The 19,762-nt window shown below is 30.0% G+C and overlaps 1 protein-coding gene across 1 annotated transcript in view; it reads left to right on the forward strand.

Moving 5' to 3' along the window:
* The window catches only part of LOC142325556 (neural cell adhesion molecule 2-like), a 769,074-nt gene that overhangs the window by 448,310 nt on the left and 301,002 nt on the right, over positions 1–19,762 (forward strand). Inside the window, exon 4 of the mRNA XM_075367446.1 lies at positions 14,462–14,665. Coding sequence (XP_075223561.1) covers positions 14,462–14,665 — 204 coding nt within the window. The remainder of the gene's footprint in view (positions 1–14,461; positions 14,666–19,762) is intronic.

Here is a 19,762-nt window from a genome sequence, read left to right on the forward strand (position 1 = left end):
TCGTTGTTTTCTACAGTTTTTTTTTTAAATCTTACTACATTAAAACTTCAGCTCTCATATATAGTAATCTAAAAATGAAATAAACTATTAAATTACTACAAAATTAGTGAAAACCAAATTTTAATAAAATTCATATAACAGAAATATTTCGATGTGTTCTGATATTTTTTTCGTAAATGTTACTTATATTAAATGAACATTAAATAAGTAAATAAGGAAAAACTTGTCCTTCTGACATCTTTACATACGCTATTCTAACCTTTAATTTCCCTCTTGACCGATTTTTAAAACTTTAATATCATTAACATCCACTTTACTGACGCCTTAATATTAAATATCAAAGTTTTATCAATTAATAATCCACTTCGAGATGTAAAATTTAACTGAATTACTTTACCCTTTCCATTTCTTTTGAAAATCCGTTAAAATGAGTCTTAAGCATTCCTAAAACTTAAATTTTTTAACGAGATAAATACTAAATCGCTTTACAATTAGTAGAAAAAGTACAGATTGAAAAAAATATAATTGAAATATTTTAGAAAACGGATAGATTTAAAAAAAAAAAATCTTTGCTAATAACACCATTTTCAAAAACATGGTAAAATATTTAACCTACAGACATTTTTACAAAATATGTGTTATACAGCCCTTATATCGGTATCTCCAATCCCCTTAACGGATTATTTAAAAAAAATTATTTAAACACCATTAATGCCTGTTTATACAAGTAATCTTATCACATTTTAAGTTTGTACATCAACCCGTTCCTCACATAAAATATAGGGCAACACGTTGTTGCGCTCGCACACTTTTTTGTAAAGGATTTTTCTACTTTATACTAGTTGATGTTTCATCGTTCCCTTAGAAAGAAAATATACAAATAAGGATGGGTAATATTAATGCCGCAGCAAATCCTTTCCTTTATTATATCGTTTTCTAGCTGGGAATGTAAAAGGTGAGATAGTAGTGGAGAGATAAACCAGACACCGCACACCGTAACTGTCCGCTAGGCTTACCCAACAACGTTCCTTTGCGTGGTTTCAGTGTTTTAATACAGTTTATTACCTTTCAGTATATTAATACAGTTTATTACTTTCCCGGCTAAAGCTCTATTGCAGTTGCAACAGCATTATAATAAATGAAATATCACTGGATTGGCTCGACGTAAATTCTTCAACAATAAAAGCTCTAAAAATGTCTATGTATGGGGGATTGTTGGAATTAAATTTTGAATAGAAATTTAAAAAAAAGGAGACGGGTAGGTTTTTGCAAATTTTTAATATCTGAATTTTTTTATAATGTTAGCAGAAAATTGAGCCTATTGTAAACTTATAACTACAAATTACTATTTATTATATCTTTGAAAACTCAAAATTTTTAAATCAATCAGATTTAGGGGTTGGGAATATTCAACATTATTTATAAACAGTTTTTGCCTCAAATGTAGACAACCAATTGACCAAAATAAGTGAAATTTGCCATAAATATTTGGCTATCCCAGAATTTACCTCAATTTTGACCCATTAGACAGTGGCATAACGGTATCCATACTGATCTTTTTTCATCCTACAGAAGTAGCTCAACTGTTTTCCGGAAGGTGTTGGCTAAACTTAAATGAATGATTCAGATATTAAAATAAACAAAACGATTCATGTGAGCATACGCTGCCTTTCGCTTCGTTTTCCCTGTGTTCACCATCGTGTTTTTCCGTAAAAATTTATATCTTAAGAACTGGTTGAGATATTTTGATAAAGTATGGTGTACATGTACGCTGTTTGGTACATGTACACCATCTTCTACAAAATTAATAAGTTTTAAAATTTTATCTTCAAAAATTACAAAATTACGGCAATTAAATTCTTTTAATTATTAATATCACCGTAAATATTATAAAGTTTAAACAATTAAATTAAGCATTATATTGTGAAAAAAAAGACGCCTAATTTTTCAAATCTATAAACAGCTGAGATGTGGTTGAAGTTAATAGAGTGGAACGCAAAAATCACGCGGTCTAACAATTTTCTTTTTAATTACATTTAAAAAAAGCATAAAAAATACTACTAACCAGTGTTTTTGACCTGAAACGTCTTTAAAATCACATCGAAACATACGGGTACCAGAACAGAAATTTGTAGCGTAATGAGGTCTATATCGTCCTGCCTTAAACTCCCTAACTATTAATTTCAGATACGTAAATGTGGTCTCATATTATAATTTACATGGTCAGCTCACCGATACAACTTTGAGTTTTCGTCACTGGTGAAAGGGTTGGCCGGGAGGGGCACAGCGCAGATCGACCAAAACTGGTTCCAGTTAACCGTTACGTATAGCTTACGAATTAGACGTGATAGCACGGCGATTCGTGTGTTTTTGTTTAGAGTTTGTCGAGATAGATCGATTTAAATAATAATAAGTATATTTTGGACAATATTTATGCGTAAAAAATTAAAGTAAACGTGTAAAAAAGTATAAAAATGCAATACGCCAGCCTCAGCCTGCGCAAAAGACAGCCGGAAATATAATTTAAAATTACGCATATCGTTCGAAAGGCTAGGCCACGCACAGGTACCCCATTTGTCCGGTGCCGAGCTAGCGAGACTGTTTCGGAAGCGTCGCAAAACTAGCACGGCGTGCTCAGTAAACGGCGGAGCTCTTTACCATTATTTATTATTTTTATGTCTCTTACTTCTCATATCATAAACCAATGTTGAACAATATTGTCGTCGAATATTAGTTGAAATAAATGTCATGTACCATTTAATGTCTGTTTTATATTAAAATTAAATTTAACGGAGTCAATGCTCCGTTTTTATTTTTATCATTAAACGAAAATTACCTTACACTAAAAACGACTCGTTGAGATACAGACCGACCAATTTATCTGTAGAGTAGGCCAAATGAAGGAACTAAAATTTTACATTGCAGAGTTTCAGTTCGTACAAAAAAATTCGGTGATGGTTCTCCCATTTAACTGTACAGATAAGTTGGTCTGTCTGTAGCTCGTAGGGACTTCATCCAAGGACTGTAACGTTTCACGTTAAACCAACGGCCTTACACCCCGATACAGCCCCACCCGACTTTTGTCTTTTATTAGGAATGAAATAATTGTAAACTAATAACCGAATTGTAAATTGTCAACCGATATATATTAAAACGAAGAGAATCTTTCTTAATGTCTTATTAAATTTTAAGGAAATTTTTTTTCGGAAATAATTGTAAAAAGCCTATTCAGAGTATTTAATATGATTCTATAACATTGCAATTATAGTAATTAGTATTATTATAAATAACAATATAATTATATTTTTAATTATTAACCAAGAAACTTACTGAAATCGACTTCTCTCAATTCTCTCAATTTTTTTATTCTTCCCATGTTCTTCACATTTTCTTCCTTTTCATATTCATCTTGCTGTCGTTTTTTTGAGATATATTTCTTCATTTTATATTTCTTTTTCCTGTATGCTTGTTTCTTTTTCATTTTTGATGATTCAACAAATAATCCAATAATTAAAACTGAATATTTTTCACCGTAACGGCGAAATTAACATTTGTAACTAGTATATAGGAGTTCACTAAACGGGATAGTTTTATTATTATAAACTTCTATTTATACGACACATCAGAAATCTGAAACTTTTGTTAATCAGCAACTAGGAAGATACGAGTAATACTGATCTAGTAATACAAATAAGAGACTTTTACTGTATCTTAATATTTCGTGAAGGTTGTTAAATTAATAATTGTATAAATATATGATGTTAATAAAAACTAATATTTTATCACTTGTGTAACTGTCCACGTTATTTAAGAATTGGAGGATCGTATCTCATTTTCAAATAAATTTAAATGAAGTGTAGCAAAAAATGTGTACATGTAATTTAATAGGCTTACAAGGAAGTTATGTGGTGTCCACAACAGATCTTTTAATATGATATTACAGTTGATATACATAATAAAAAAAAAATTGTAATTTTAAGATCAGTCTCTACTTTTGTGTTTGTATGATAAATCATGTTGAACTTTTCACACATCACGAATGTACAAATTTGATGTTTGCGGCATTGTCAAATAATCATTTATATTACACGAAAAAAGAATAATTGAGTATAAAAACCTTTGTATTAAATTCAGTTTTAATCCCCCTTTAGAAACTTTTTTTTTTATTTATCCATTAAAATAATCCAAACTTTGAATAAAATAATAATTCAATCAAAATCTCTGCAATTTAATCATAAACGTGAACGCATGTTAACTCTAATAAAAAATAAGAACGATACCAGATTTTTTAAATTTAAAATTTCTTTTTATTAAAAACATAAAATTTAATAGATGAAGTTAACAAAGTGATCTTATGAAAAATAAAAGCTTTCTTATTTGATAATTATTAAAAGCTTGCGAATTGCAATTTTTAATTCAGTAAATTACCTTTAAAAATATGAAATACAAAATATGGTACCGAAGGTCCAGAGAAAAAAATTCAGATAATAAAAAGAAAAATTAAATAAATATTTTAGTAAGAAAATATGTGAAACTTGATAGTCATGGCATTTCTACTATGAAAGCTACAAAACAAAAGGCGGTAAATAAATTACGTCGGAAAGAGATGTAACGTTTGAACATAAGAAATTTAACGATTTAAAGTAAAATTTACAATTAATGATTAAATTGAGATGGTTTTTTGTAAAACTTTTTGTCAAAGTGAGAAAAAAAGACTGAACAATTCCTTAGGACAAAAACATATCTTTATTATGGGCCTAATTATGAAATTAATGAATGACTAACCTGAAATTTTCTGATTGTCCATATTTTAAAGTAAAATTTATTTAGAACAATCATTTAGATTTCTTTGTTATAAAACTGCTGTTTTATATTCACTAATTGTTAAAAAGTGGCATAAAACTTGGGTTTTCTTTTCTAAAAATAGAGATTTTTTTTTATTATTTAAATTACATAATAAAATAAGTTTGGTATTTAACAAGAGTCTTTTACAGTGGTTGTTTAAAAAATTTATAATTATTCAATTTCAAAAGGTTTCTTACGATAGCAAAACTATTGTTTTGCTAATGGATATGGAAAACTAAAATTTTCCATTACCCTTAATATAATTTTACCTTCAAATAAGTGATTATTTTTATATATTTTTTCCTTTATTTCGTATCAGTTTTGTTACATTATTAGATGTGTACCAAAGTTGATAATTCAGTTAAACAAAATTAACTATTTGAAATTACAATTAATTATTTTTTTATATTTATAAACAAATTTTCAATATTCGTTTTATGAGTTCAATATATCTTATTCAGATATTGCTTATTTAAATTTTAATAAAAAAAAAAATTATTTTGAGAATAATATACAGTGTATGTATCTTCCTGCTGACAAACAAATCCGTCATTTCAATACAGTGTGGTTTGGATTTAAAGTTTTTTATTTTATCGTAACATGCTGATGTTGAGTAATAACACAGAAAATTCATTGTACATTTCAATACAAAGGTACTCCGTTTTCAGATTGATATTTGTGAATTTTTATACGTTAACAGAACTCGGGAGCGTGCGTACGTGTGTTTCTACCACACAATTTTTTTCTTATTTTTGCATTTTTAAATTAAATCAATTTTTTTTACAAAAACCAATTGTTTATATTTATTACTTACTTTAAACATTTTTATTAATTTTAAACATTTTTCATAAAATTAACAAAATGTACTTAATAATAAATAATCATTGAAATAAACATGTGATGGTTTTTTTTTATTCTACGTATGGAGTATGTGTATTCAAAATAAAGTTGCACTCAAACGTAGTTTACTTTTTCCTGTTTAGCCTTCGGGAATTACCGTTCAGGTATTATTTCAGAGGATGAATGTATGAGTGTAAATGAAGTGTGGTCTTGCATAGTCTCAGTTCGACCATTTCTGAGATGTGTGGGTAATTGAAACCCATCCATCAAAGAATACCGGTATCCACGATCTAATATTTAAATCTGTATAAGAGTAACTGCCTTTACTAGGACTTGAACGTTGGAACTCTAGTCTTCGAAATCACTAATTTGAGAAGACGCGTTCCCCACTACACCGACCCGGTGGGTTATTCAAACGTACTAAATTCATAATAATAAACCCACCGGGTTGTTCTAGTGGGGACGTGTCTTCCCAAATCAGTTGATTTCGATGTCGAGAATTCTAACGTTCAAATCCTCGTAAAGGACTTTTATGCTGATTTGAATACTAGATCGTGGATTATCGGTGTTCTTTGATGGTTGGATCTTGTACAGTCTCAGGTCGACCACTCCTGAGAGTTGTGGTTAATTGAAACCCAACCACCAAAAAACACCGGTATCCACTATCTAGCATTCAAATCCGTATAAAGTATTAGCATTCAAATCCTTTACCTAGTATTTGAACCTTAAAACTCTCGACTTCAAAATCAGCTGATTTGCGATGAGTTAGTCATTAGACCAGCCCGGGGGGCTATCCTTAGGACCCTACTCGAGTGTTATCTCATAATAATTTTAGTAATGTTATACTCAATTTTTTAAGGTTGTATGCATTACAGATCTATTTTAATAGCGTATTGAATTTAAAATGGCTGAAGTGTAAGTTACTTCTGTAATTTAGTTAAAATGGAATTTAAACGGAAAATGGATAGTTTTAAAGAATATTTAGATATGACCGGGGGTTTTTCAAGTTTATTAGATCGTTTTTTTGTGGGAGTGGGCCGGTGATGAGCTCAAACGGAACAGCCGGTCGGGAGTATGAGACAATATAATACGTGTAGAAAGAGTTGGATTAAAAGGGTACAGCAGTGGCTGTACCCTTAGAGTTTGCATTCAAAATTGAGGTGGAATTTGGGTAACACAACGTACATAGTAGACTGTATGATAGACAGTTCATCTTTAATATAGTTAGGGTAGCTAGGCGGTTAGGATTAAATAATACCGCCTGCATGGGCCGGCCTCCGTGGCGTAAGTGGTAGCGTCTCAACCTTTCACCCGGCCTTTCCTGGGTTCGAATCCCGGTCAGGGAAGACATTTTTCACACACGCTACAAAATACTCATCTCATCCTCTGCGGAAAGAATTGCTTGACTGCGGACCCGGATGTTAAACAAAAAAAAGAAAAAAGCCCCTGCAGGGAAGACAATTTGAAAGGTATGGACAATGTGCAAATGACACAGAAGTGGAGGCTATTGTGCATTTTTTTGGTAGTTGTAGTATATTGGAGGGGAAATAAGTAAGGTGTGATTTGATAAATCTATGTTAAGGGACGATGCGCTATTACATTACTATGTGGTGGGGCAATCTGGAATAAGCTTGTCTTGGTTTTGTGTGAGAAGTGATACGTTACAAGATACTGATGAAGAATGAATTTAATTTATAGAAAGAATCAGTTTATATCTATTTTAAAGTTATTCTTTTTTTTCCATTTGTTATAATTTAAAATAGAAATTAGGGTAGTTTAATAAATTCCTACCGGCAGGAGACCAAATGGTGATGTAGGGTGTGTATGGAGTAAATTAATGCAAACTAAAAAAGAAAGGATAATTTTATTTTATTAAAGCAGTGGTACTTTATATATTAAATTAATAATTTAAAACACTTCGTAAAGTTATTCAGAAAATAAAAATACACATTATTATAATTATTGTTAATTATTATAATTAGTGCCAGAAGGGTTCGAGGTAAACGTATATGGTCTGGCTTAGAAGTTATTCCTAAAAAAAATAGAGGTAACACTTCAATACGTATCCAGTGATCATGTATGCTTTTTGTCTACAATCGGCTTAAGCTACTACATACATTCAGTTAAAAAATACACTATAATTTCGTTCGCTGTTTAACTAAATTTCTATATTTTGAGCATCGGAAAATTAAATTAAAATAAATATCTTTATAATTTCAAAACTTAATTTACATTTTAAAAAATACTTATAAATAAAACTGAAATATTACTTTATATCGACGTAATATGAATTGGACCCTCTCGCTTGCGTGAAAATTTTACATTAGAAATGTAATATCAGCTCTTAAGAAACAATCTTCGTTTGATGAGATACAGAAACGTTTATTAACATAAAATTGCATGTTAAACGGAATATCCGTTATGATTTAAGAAGACTTCAAATTAAGGTATCGACTTTTAAAGAACGAAAATAAGTATACCTTTTAACTTTAAAAGCATAAATCTAGTACATTTTACAAAAAAAGACTTGCATTACAATTGTTTAATCTGGATTAAAATGACTTACCTTAAATAAAACTGAATTTTAATAAATAAATGTAAAATTTTACTTAATGCTCTTTATGTCATTCTACAGCGATTTGTTTTATTTCGCAAAATGAAATTTTTAATTCAATTTAATCAATAGTTACAATAATAATAATCAGTTAAATGCTACAACATAGTAAAGATATGTAAATATAATTTAATCGTTTTTTACTAACATTAAAATACTGGTAACAATTTTAAAATGAAAATACGTTTTTCAGTTTTTAAAAACACCTTATATAATTGTTTTAGGTAGATTTCATAAGAAGCTACCTATTTTAATGGGAACCATAATTCGATTTCCGGAAAATTTCGACATATCTTCGCGTTTCACATCCTCCAGACCCCAAAACCAACGTCAGCTCAAAAGTTTATATATATATATATATCGGTATAACTTTCTTATTAAGTAAAACATCGAATTCATTCCTACTATTATATAAGTTCCTACTATTCTTTGGATAATGGCCTAAAAGGTATTTGTTTTGGCCCAGGGGGTGGAAAAAATGGGTTTCGAAGACAAAAAAAATCATAAAGAATACGTTATTCCTCTGAAAATTACCTAAAACCTTTGTCTGAAACAATTTTTGATATGACCAATCCTTACGGCAAGAAATGACCAAAACAGAAAAATAAACTATTGCTATAACTTTCTTATTAAGTAAAATATCGAATTTGTTTAAAATTCCTACTAATCTTTCGTTAAGGGTCAATGGGTGGAAAAAATTGTAAGAAAATGGGGCTTGTCGTATGCTAAACATGTGAAAACATGTTTTTTTTTGAAAACATGTTTTTGCAACAAAACATGTTGCATGTTTTTTTCACATGCAACCATTTTCATATTAAGTAAATTTGAATTTTTTTTAACTTTAAGGTAGAAATCCCTTTTATCCCCTACTTAGCACTCTACCTCCGCCTTCCGGCGTGTCGAAAGGAATTTTTAATATTTCTTATACTATCAATAATTTTATTATTCATACTTAAAAACTTTACAAAAATTCGTATTTTTTTTTTTAAGTTTACTGTATTTATATAAATATTACATTTTATTCTCATTTCATACTTATCCTGTTGCTTATTCAATTTGATCTAAAAACTTTATCGTAAAAGTTTTAAAAGTACTTTTTAAACCAATAAAAGTTGGTCCTTGATATCTTTTTATCTCGTTTATACATGTTTCTCACCGCCTAAATCCTGTATCAAATCATTCCATATAATGGTTATACTGATACCCTCTGTAAACAGTTAGATTGGATTACTGTTTTAATAATTCGTAGTGAAGAAAATACTTAATTTAAAGGTTAATTTTCAATAAGATTACTTAAAAATATAATAAATTTTATAAATTTAATATTTCATGGAAGTTAATAATTTGGACGAATTATACAGTTGTTTCTGTATGGAATTGTCATCTGAAAAGAAAAAAATATTTTAATAATTCTAAGCGAAATATACAAGTTTACCATCTTCGAACTAACAAGTTTACATCTTCTTTAACTAACTAACTAGATTTTGAGTAAAGTTAAGAGATTTTATAACAATTTTCTAGAAAATTTTATGTAAATTTATACTATAACAACTTTCAATTTGAGTCTTGTTTGATCTCAGCGTACTATAAAAGAATACTGATCTATTAAATCAAAACTATGAAATCGCAACTAATATAAAGTTATTTACTGATGCTTTTTAAAAATTTAATTTAAAAAAGTGCAATTGAATCTTTTCTATTTAAAACAACTACTAAAGATTTTTTTTTTTTTGTCTTCAGTCATTTGACTGGTTTGATGCAGCTCTCTTGCAGAGAGCTACATTTTCTTGGAAAAAAAGCAGCTGTAGTTTTCCATTGCTTTCAGCTGCGCAGTACTCAGAGGACTGAGTGATGTTGATATGGTCGTTTAAGTCATTCTGACTCACGCCCCTAACAACTACTGAAAGAGCTGCTGCCCTCTTTCAGGAATCATTCCTTAGTCTGGCTCTCAACAGATACCTCTCCGATATGGTTGCACCTTCGGTCCAGCTACTCTGTATCCCTGAGCATTCAAGCCCCCTCACCAACGTCAAGGTCTCATGATTCATAGAGGAGGACTAAAGATTTATCTTACCAATAATAAAAAAAGAGTTAAAACTATTTTGTATGTCCATAGCGTTTTTATACTTATAAATTTTGGATTTTGTTTAAAAACTATTCAGATTATATCTTTGCTTACCATTCTTATATATACCAATTTTTTTTTTTTTATTATAACGACACAGCAAATTTACAATCTGTTCAGCTAGATGATTGAATAATAAGTAAATAAGATGTATTTGAACTAATATTAAGTCGCCACAGACCCACCGGCTTGTGACTTAATAATGAAGTAGAAGAGCACTCCGTACAGCCAGACAATAAAGTCACTTAATTGAAACGATAAGGCAAACCAAGAATATTGTTCCTCAGCAATCTTGAAAAATCACTGATCTTGTTATCTGATAAATTGACCGCCATATAATTCGGGTGCCGATCCAAGCTGACCAGAGAGATTTCCTGCCGTACGGTTCGCAACTTAAGATCATTATATATAAGGCTATTACTTATGTACCAGGGTATGTTGAGCATTTTCTGCAGTGTTTTTGTTTGGTAGCATTCAAGGATGTCAATACTGGAGTTGCACGCTGTGCCCCACAATTCAAGCCCGTAAGTCCAAACAGGCTTCAAAACGGATTTATAAATCAATAATTTACTTTCTTCTGAAAGCCGAGATCTATGTTCTATCAGCCAGTACATGTGTTTAAACTTGAGATACAATTGTTTCAGCTTAGAAGGATATGTTTCGCCCAAGTAAGTCGTCGATCAAGATGAAAACCCAAATATTTACAGTCGTGAAATTTCGGAATCTGACCGTTGAAGATAGAAACAGGAGGACAGTGTTCCTAACGAAATTGACGTACTTTGATTTTGTTTCCTTTATTTTTATTTTCCAAGATTTAAGCCACGATTCGAGGAGAATGATATAATCTTGAATAAAAAGAGACCCAGTAATCGGATTTTCATGAACAGCAAGAATTTCAGTATCGTCAGCAAACGTCGCAGCTGTGGTGTCTGCCGTAATTGGCGAGTCAGCCGTAAACAGAACATACAAGATGGGTCTGAGAACATTTCCTTGAGATAAGGAACTACCTTGAGGTTCCTTGAGATAACAAAGGAACAAACCTGTCAAAACCTCTCCATGTTTAACTTCAAAGCACTTGTACTCTTGGTAAGATTTTAGTACCACATAGAAAATATGCGGTAAAACCTTTTTCAGTTTATAAAGCAACCCTACATGCCAAAATTTGTCAAAAGCCTGACTGACATCGAGGAAAACTGCTGAACAGTATTGTTTCTCGTCTAAAGCATGATATATAACGTTAAAAATCCTGTTTGCCTGCTCCAGAATTGAAGAAAATTTGGTAATTTTGTCCACGTTGTCTATTTTATTATGCATTCACAGAAATCAAAATTTCAACCGGTGTTACACACAAATTGTTGAATTTAATACAAAAGTAAGATGTATAGTTCTAAAGCTGCATATCAAATTTAAGAACGTATACTGATTATTTTTGACAGGAAATCGCAACTAATCCTATCTAACAATCTCTTTTTTTAACAAACTGATTCTGAAATAGTTTGGACATACGGAATATTTTTACACGGATTTGAATACTAGATCGTGGATACCGGTGTTCTTTGGTGGTTGGGTTTCAATTAACCACACATCTCAGGGAACGGTCGAACTGAGAATGTACAAGACTACACTTCATTTACACTCATACATATCATCCTCATTCATCCTCTGAAGAATTATCTAAACGGTAGTTACCGGAGGCTAAACAGGAAAAAGAAAAGGGCATACGGAATACAACTCTGGGGTACAGCGAGTACAAGCAATATAGAGATTAATCAGCGTTTCTAGAATAAATTTGCGAGATACATTACACAGGCGCTATGGTTCGTACGGAACGACGAAATTCACGTATATTTAGGATTACCGTGTGTTTGAGAGAATTTGCAACAGTACAAAATAAGACTTAACCACCATAAAAACAATCTAACCATGTAAATTAGCTGTTAATCTGTTATACAAGAAGATCTAAGGCGATTAAAGCGGGTACATATACTGGACTGGAACCTAATAGAGTCAAGACAAGACCTCTGTTCTTAAGTTGTGCATCATTTTAGCAAGAATTTGTATTTATTTTTAATGATAATTTATGTTTCTAACATTATTTGTTCCTATGTTAACATTTTTCGTTTTACCCACGATGGAACGTGGGTAAAAAGGAAAATTTAATGCGTTTCGGGTAAGAAATTGTGTGTGCCTGCGTGTATGAGTGTGTCTGTTACGATTTTCCTCAAAAGCTACTGGACTGATTTCGTTGGTTCTTTTTTTACATTACATAAGTATCACTTTAGAGCAGGTTCTTAGACTTTTTTTATGGTTATAGGCCCCAGGGGGCGCTGCAGTTTATATGTTTTTTCAAAACGGCTTCGTAGGTTTTTTAAAATTTTTAACTTTATCCTTTGTTACGTTTGATTTTATTCCTACAAATGGACATTATTGTATTTCTAGCACATTACAGGTTTGCTTTTATCAATGCTTATGATACCATTGATTTACTCTTAATGTCGAAAATTTATTTAATAAAGTTATTTCACGGGAAACTTGTTTATTGTTATGAAATTTACTTATAGTTTCTAATGTAAAAAATCGATTGTAAATATAATTTGTTATAAAAAAGATTGTTGGATTTAATTTGTACATTAAATTTATTGTATTCATAGAGATCCTATTGATTAAATATAAAAATTTGTTCCTGTATACGTAGTTTTTAGACGTTATTTTACCAAACCAATTACCAAGACACAAATTAGAGGCTATATAGTTCATGAATTGTGTTTTTTAATCATGTTTTTACCTCCCCATTAGTGTAATTTATATATATCGAAATGCTATTTACAAAAAAAAAAAAAACAAAAAAAACTGTGAAATTAAATTATAAATATTATTTATAATAAACTCTATTTAATTTTTTTTGTGTGAAATTATGATTTGGATGCCTTCCTCTAAAAAAAAACTATTTTCTTCTTTTTTATTGTTTAAGAGAACTTTTAGTAAAAACAAGGAAAAATCAACTTAAAATAAGGTTTTTCTTTTATTCTGGTTTCAGAATATGCTTATTTAGAATAAATTTATTTTTAAAAAAGAAGGATGAAATCTGTCTTAAAGTCCTCCTTACATTATTTTTGTGGTATTTGATGTATTTAAAAAATTAAAAATAAAATAAAAATTGTTTTTCGGATTGTTACGTGTCATTCGGCTGTTAACTAGAATTCTTATTGTAATTCAAATTAAATATTTAGAATTATCTTTTAACAGGAAACTGGGTTATACTTGTCCGAGGGATCTTGTGAACATTAATTGACGAACTGTATCTAAATTTGTTCAACTTGCTAGATTTTATTTATCTACCTTACTTCCAAACCGTGATCCTGCATTATTTTTCATCAATAATACGTTCCTATAATTGTATAATTTCAATAACTGTATGGATACTTTCAATGAGACAGTTACAGAATCTAAACTCTGACTCTCTCACTCTCTCTCTCTCTCTCTCTCTCTCTCTCACACACTCTCTCTCTCTCTCTCTCTCTCTCTCTCTCTCTCACACTCTCTCTCTCTCTCTCTCTCTCTCTCTCACCCTCTCTCTCTCTCACTCTCTCTCTCTCTCTCTCTCTCACTCTCTCTCTCTCTCTCTCTCTCTCTCTCTCTCTCTCTCTCTCTCTCTCTCTCTCTCTCTCTGTTGCGTTGATGGTAAATACGTATTCCTTTATTTATTGATTCATGAATTAAAATTTTGTTCTCTAAGTTGTTATTTATATTTATCTTTGAACAATTTTTCTGGAAGTTGTTTAAAAAAACTCTTTCATTTATCTTCTTCTTGGTTTTATTTGTATTTTTATACTTGATTTTCTTTTTTCTTTTGTTTTATTATTTAAACTAGTTTATATATTTATTTATAATAAAAATATTGTAAATTAAAGTAAATTAAGGAATAAAGTCTTAGATTTTTATGTGTTTTAATCGAACGTAAATGTAAATGAACAAATATTTATTAATGTTAATTTATATTTTTAAAAATAACTAATAATTAAAAATTTTAATTTTAGGTCGTCCAGCTCCTCGAGTTAGTTGGTGGAAGGATGGTGTTCTAATAGATGATACGGATGAGGTTCTATCAGAGCGTCGTGTGAAAAATGTTTTATCGTTAGAAAGTTTGGAAAGAAAACATCTTGGGACTTTACTCACTTGTAAAGCAATGAACAATGATATGATTGCACCTCTATCTACAACAGTTACTGTAGACTTATATCGTGAGTATATACTTTTTTTTCTATTAAAAGCTAAAAAAAATTCTGTGGGCTCAAATAGATTGCACTTCCGTGAAGTTTCTTTTTAGTGATGTCTTTGTAAATAAAAGAATAATGTTTTGTCCATTTTTCATTCCTCAAAATTCTTGTGTTTATTGAAAATCATTCCATATCGCTTCGTTTGGAGCGGATTATTGATGAGCAACTACTTTAGAGATTATCTATTTATGTTAAATTCTATTATAATTTTTTTTTTTATTTTATCCGTTTTATTATACAAAACTTCATAATGATAAACTATTTTATTCCTATATATATATACATGTATTCTATACTTTTTTTTATTGCAGTTTACATAATCAAAAAACTGACCTGTGGATTTGTTTCTGATGCGCGGCTTACACACACAACATAATTTAAAATATTTATAATTTTATTTAAATATAATTTTTTTCGTTTATTTAATTTAATGATTCTAATTAAAGCGCGCGCACTCGCCGTATTAATTCGCACTGCTGTGGCGGCACTACAAGCGACGGTCGGCACTAACTAAATTAATGTAATTTCGCAACTTACATAGTACAAATACTTTGTTGTACGGTTGGCAGATTGGTGAGCAAGCCTGATGCACCGGCTACCGGGCAGTCGACTTTGAGATCCAGGCAGACCGAGTTACTTTTTTACTCTTTAAATATTATTTATTTAATTCTACCGCTCACTTGTGACGACACAACATAGCAAACAACTACAACGGAATTTTCTGGGTAGGAGGTGCGATTTTACAATAATTTTTTCAATCGTTAACATATTTGCCTAAGAAAGATATCTCGAGATATCTCAAGATACTGGGGTGACCTTGCTCTACAGCCTTACAGTGGGTAAGGCTGTAAAAGGCTTAAAAGGTAAAGTGGTTACCTTTTAAATTGAAAATTTAATGGCATCAATTCCCCATATATAGAAGTAATATGATCAAGTTTGATCAAAATCGATCCTGTAGTTCTAGAAATGTAAGGTGATTTATAGGCCGACACCGAACACACATACGTTCATATGAACATTAACATCCGGAAAATTTCAATCCAGTTTTTTTGGGTTCCTTTTGACATCTAAGGAACCCAACGTGGAAGATGGAACGTGAAGATCCGGTGAAAAATCCATATGCCCAAGTTGAACCGATTACAATACTTTTCCTTCTAGAGATATAACACTGCTACTGCGTTATCTAGACGAGAAAGTAAAAATCGGTTTGTTTAACTTTCAATAATTGTTGCGAAGGAATATATAGATGTGAAGAACCTATAGCAAAAATATTTATATTTAGTAACGTTATAACCATTTTTTTTTTTTTTTTTTTTTTTTTTTTTTTTTTTTTATTCTTTGTCTATTTTATCAAAATAATCAAATCTTTTAATTATTATATTTTAATGAACGCGGATTAACTTTGCATGAGTAATTCGGATAATGGAAAGTTTGATGATTGGAAAATTAAAAAGGTTTTTTCATACGTTATGAATATACCATATATATTGTTTAATAAGTATCGCACTTATAAAAGACAAAAATTAAAGAAAAATAGATGAATGTATTTTAGTAAAATTAAAAACATACTCCGAACATATGTACAATGTACATATATTCACACAATGTATACGGTAATACGTAATACGTTAAAAAATTCATTAGGTAGAAATTTGTTAATAAAAGAATCAGAATTCACAAAAAATTATAAATTAAAAACTCGCCGTTTTATAAAAATTTCATTTAATATACTTATATGAAGAAAGTATTGAAATTTAAAAAAAAAATCGATTTCTCAAAAAAATACATAAAATCGAAAAAATACAATATGTTTATTAGAATTGATTTAATTTTCAGTCAACAATCAAAACATACGTTTATAAATACTACTTTTTCTTTAAAAAATCTGTAAGTCGGTACTTTTACTTTTTAATGTTGATCTTTGTTTATGAGCTGGAAGATCACATAATAGTTTTAAACAATGAATCTATCTAAAATCACATTCTTTTTATCACTCCACCCAGTCCATAGCAATGGATTTACATTCATGAGCTTTTAAGTTAGACGACCATTTTTAATGTTTACATAAGTCTTTTCGGAAGTTAAATTTCGAATCTGTTTACCAGTCAGTTTAGGTTTAAATGCTCGTAAGTTTTGTGCTATACAAATTGCAAAGAAGGCAGAAACGAGCATCTGTACCGCTGTTTATTACGCCGTATATCAAAGACCGATGTTGAACAAAATTGTCGTCGAATATTAGTAGAAATAAATAGCATGTATCATTTAGTGTCTGTTTTATTAAAATTAATGTATTATAATCTTATTTTTGCATCAAGAACTAAGAACATTTTAATAATTTATTTAGAACAAAACGATTACAAAATTTTAATGAATTTTAATTCATTTTGAAATTTAAAAAAATTCTCAATTGACAACGATATTTTTATAATAAATATAAATCCAAATTTATTTTGTATTTTTTCTAAAAGAATTCTTGAAAGCTAACATTTTTATTTCCCGCTCTAGATAGCGCTATAGGTCTAGAAGGGGAAGTATAGTAATCGGTCCAACTTGGGCATATGAGTTTTTCACCGGATCTTCACGTTTTGACACCTAACGAACCCCCCCCCAAAAAAAAATCGGTTGGCGTGTGTATATCCGGTGATGGCCTCAAATCACGTTATATCTCCAGCACTACTGGACCGATTTCTACCAAACTTGGCCAGATTACTTATATGATACCATTAAATTTTCAATTTAAAAGATCAAGGGGATGATGCTGTAGAACAAGATCACCGTCAGTATCTCGACATTTCGCCTAATTAAGGTCATATTTTTGTTAGGCACATTTGTTAACGGTTAAAAAATAACAAATATTTGCAGCAAAGAAAATGTGTAAAATCGCTTTTCTATCTCAAATAATGCTCTAAACTAGCCGCTAAGTGGGCAACCTGAGTCAATAGTACCCCTGTCGTCACAACGAGCGCTAGTGTCGCAATCAGCCATCTTGGAGTTTCCCTTTTTCTCTTTTCAAAAATTCCCTTTTCCCTCGTGTTCTTTGACCGGGAAATTTGAAATTCCACAGGGTTGTCAACCAGATTATATTTTACACTTTAAATATTAATTACTAGCAGATCTGGCAATGCTTCGCTATTGTTAGATTTGAGTGTATATATATATATATATATATATATATATATATACACTCAAATGTGTTTATTTGTATTTATATATACAGATTAAATGAACACATTCGAAAGTTTGATAAAACATTAAAAAACTGAATATTACGGAACTTCACAAAATTTAACTTTTCACTTTATGAAAGTCAGAATGTAAATAAATCCAATTGGCAAAACATCACGGGTTTAATTCAAACCACTCACTGAATACAATAGTCGGTTTAAAATACCCCTAACTTCCTTTTTACTGGTCAGATCGAGAATTTCAATAGCTTCAAACCTTCTCCGGACAATGCGGGCCATTTTGCAAAAATTAAAGCGTAAATCGGTCCAGCAGGACACACTTACGATCATTGCCTTTTATATATAGAGAAGAAGAAAGTCTGTTTGTATATTTGGTTTTTGTTTCGTAAATATCTCGATACCGGCGACACCTAGCGGGTATAGGTTTTGCAAAGGTTTTTCTTTTCACGTAACTAATATAAATTCTGGATATGAGCTAAATCGGACCATAAATAAAATTTTTGGATAATACCTCAACTCCAGCGCCACCTGGCGGGTCCATTTTTTGTAAAAATATTTATTTTCATGTAACTAATATGCAGAGTGTTACTAAAATGATGAGCTGGTTATACATTTTGGGATTCTACTTGTAAAAGTAAACAAAAAATAACGTTAGGAAAAATGGCGATTTCTCCTTCGTTCTCCCCCGGTCCGCCATTTTTGTTTGTTTTTATACAAAATTTTTTTTATAAATAAAGTAATACCTCCCTTAATATGCACAATATCGAATCGGTTTAAAGTGGTTGTTAATCCTCTAAACATTACCTAAGACCTTTGTCTGTAACAATTTTTGATATGACTAGCCTTTTTCGAGAAGGATGACTAAAATATATTTGAAGGTGACGTCTTCAAATTTTTTTTTATTTTATAGAATGAGACACTAGTATTAGATTCGCCAAATTTAATTAAATTATGTTCACCTGTTCCTGAAAAATAATGATTTTGTTGAAAGTCACAAAATGGCGTCCAGAAGGAAAATAAAGCAAAATAGGACTTATGCCGATATGAACTTTTTTGCTAAATTTGGTTTCCTGAATAGGTTCCTGAAGTTCGATGAATACGTTCCGGAAAATTCCTAATAAATAAAAAAAAATTATCAAAAAACAAATTTTATTAAAAAAAAAAATTGATTAAAAAATTTATTTTTTATTTAATTTTATTTTAAAAAAAATAATTAAAAAATTTATTTTTTATTTTTTTAAATTATTTTTATATGTCTTACTATGTAAAAAGATTTCAACAACAAGAGTTTAAAGTTAGTATAAATCCAACTAATGTTATTATTACAGATATAATAGGAAATAGCAGGTATTTAAAGATTAAAGTTCTCACCAGGTCTTACGCCGATAAAAAAATATTTAAATACCGTTATTTAATATTTAAAGAGCTCTTTAATACGATTAAACCAAAAGTCAACTTTCAGGGAGCTTTAATTTTTAAATGTATTTTTCTTGTAGAAATAGCAGGCATTTAAAGATTAAAGTTCTCGCCAGTTCTTACATCGATTTGTCCTTCAACGAAAATATTTAAATGCAGTTGTTTAATTTTTAAAGAGCTCTTTAATCTAATACAATTGCTATTAAATAGTCCACTGACTGCATTTAAAAACGTATTTGGCATATTATGGAATTAACTTTTTTTCTCAATTCACACACACACATCTTTTTACCTTCAGCATTCCTTCATTACCTGTTACTATATATTATTAGTCATTTATTGTTAAACATTAAAACATTATCCTTGCATGCAGATCTTTAAATTTACATTTTAACATTTGCACCATTAACTATTTTAATTCAGTCTGACAGTTTTTTTTCTGACTATTTTCTAAATTACT

This window comes from Lycorma delicatula, chromosome 5, assembly GCF_047948215.1.
Source record: "Lycorma delicatula isolate Av1 chromosome 5, ASM4794821v1, whole genome shotgun sequence".
In the NCBI taxonomy this organism is placed as follows: domain Eukaryota; kingdom Metazoa; phylum Arthropoda; class Insecta; order Hemiptera; family Fulgoridae; genus Lycorma; species Lycorma delicatula.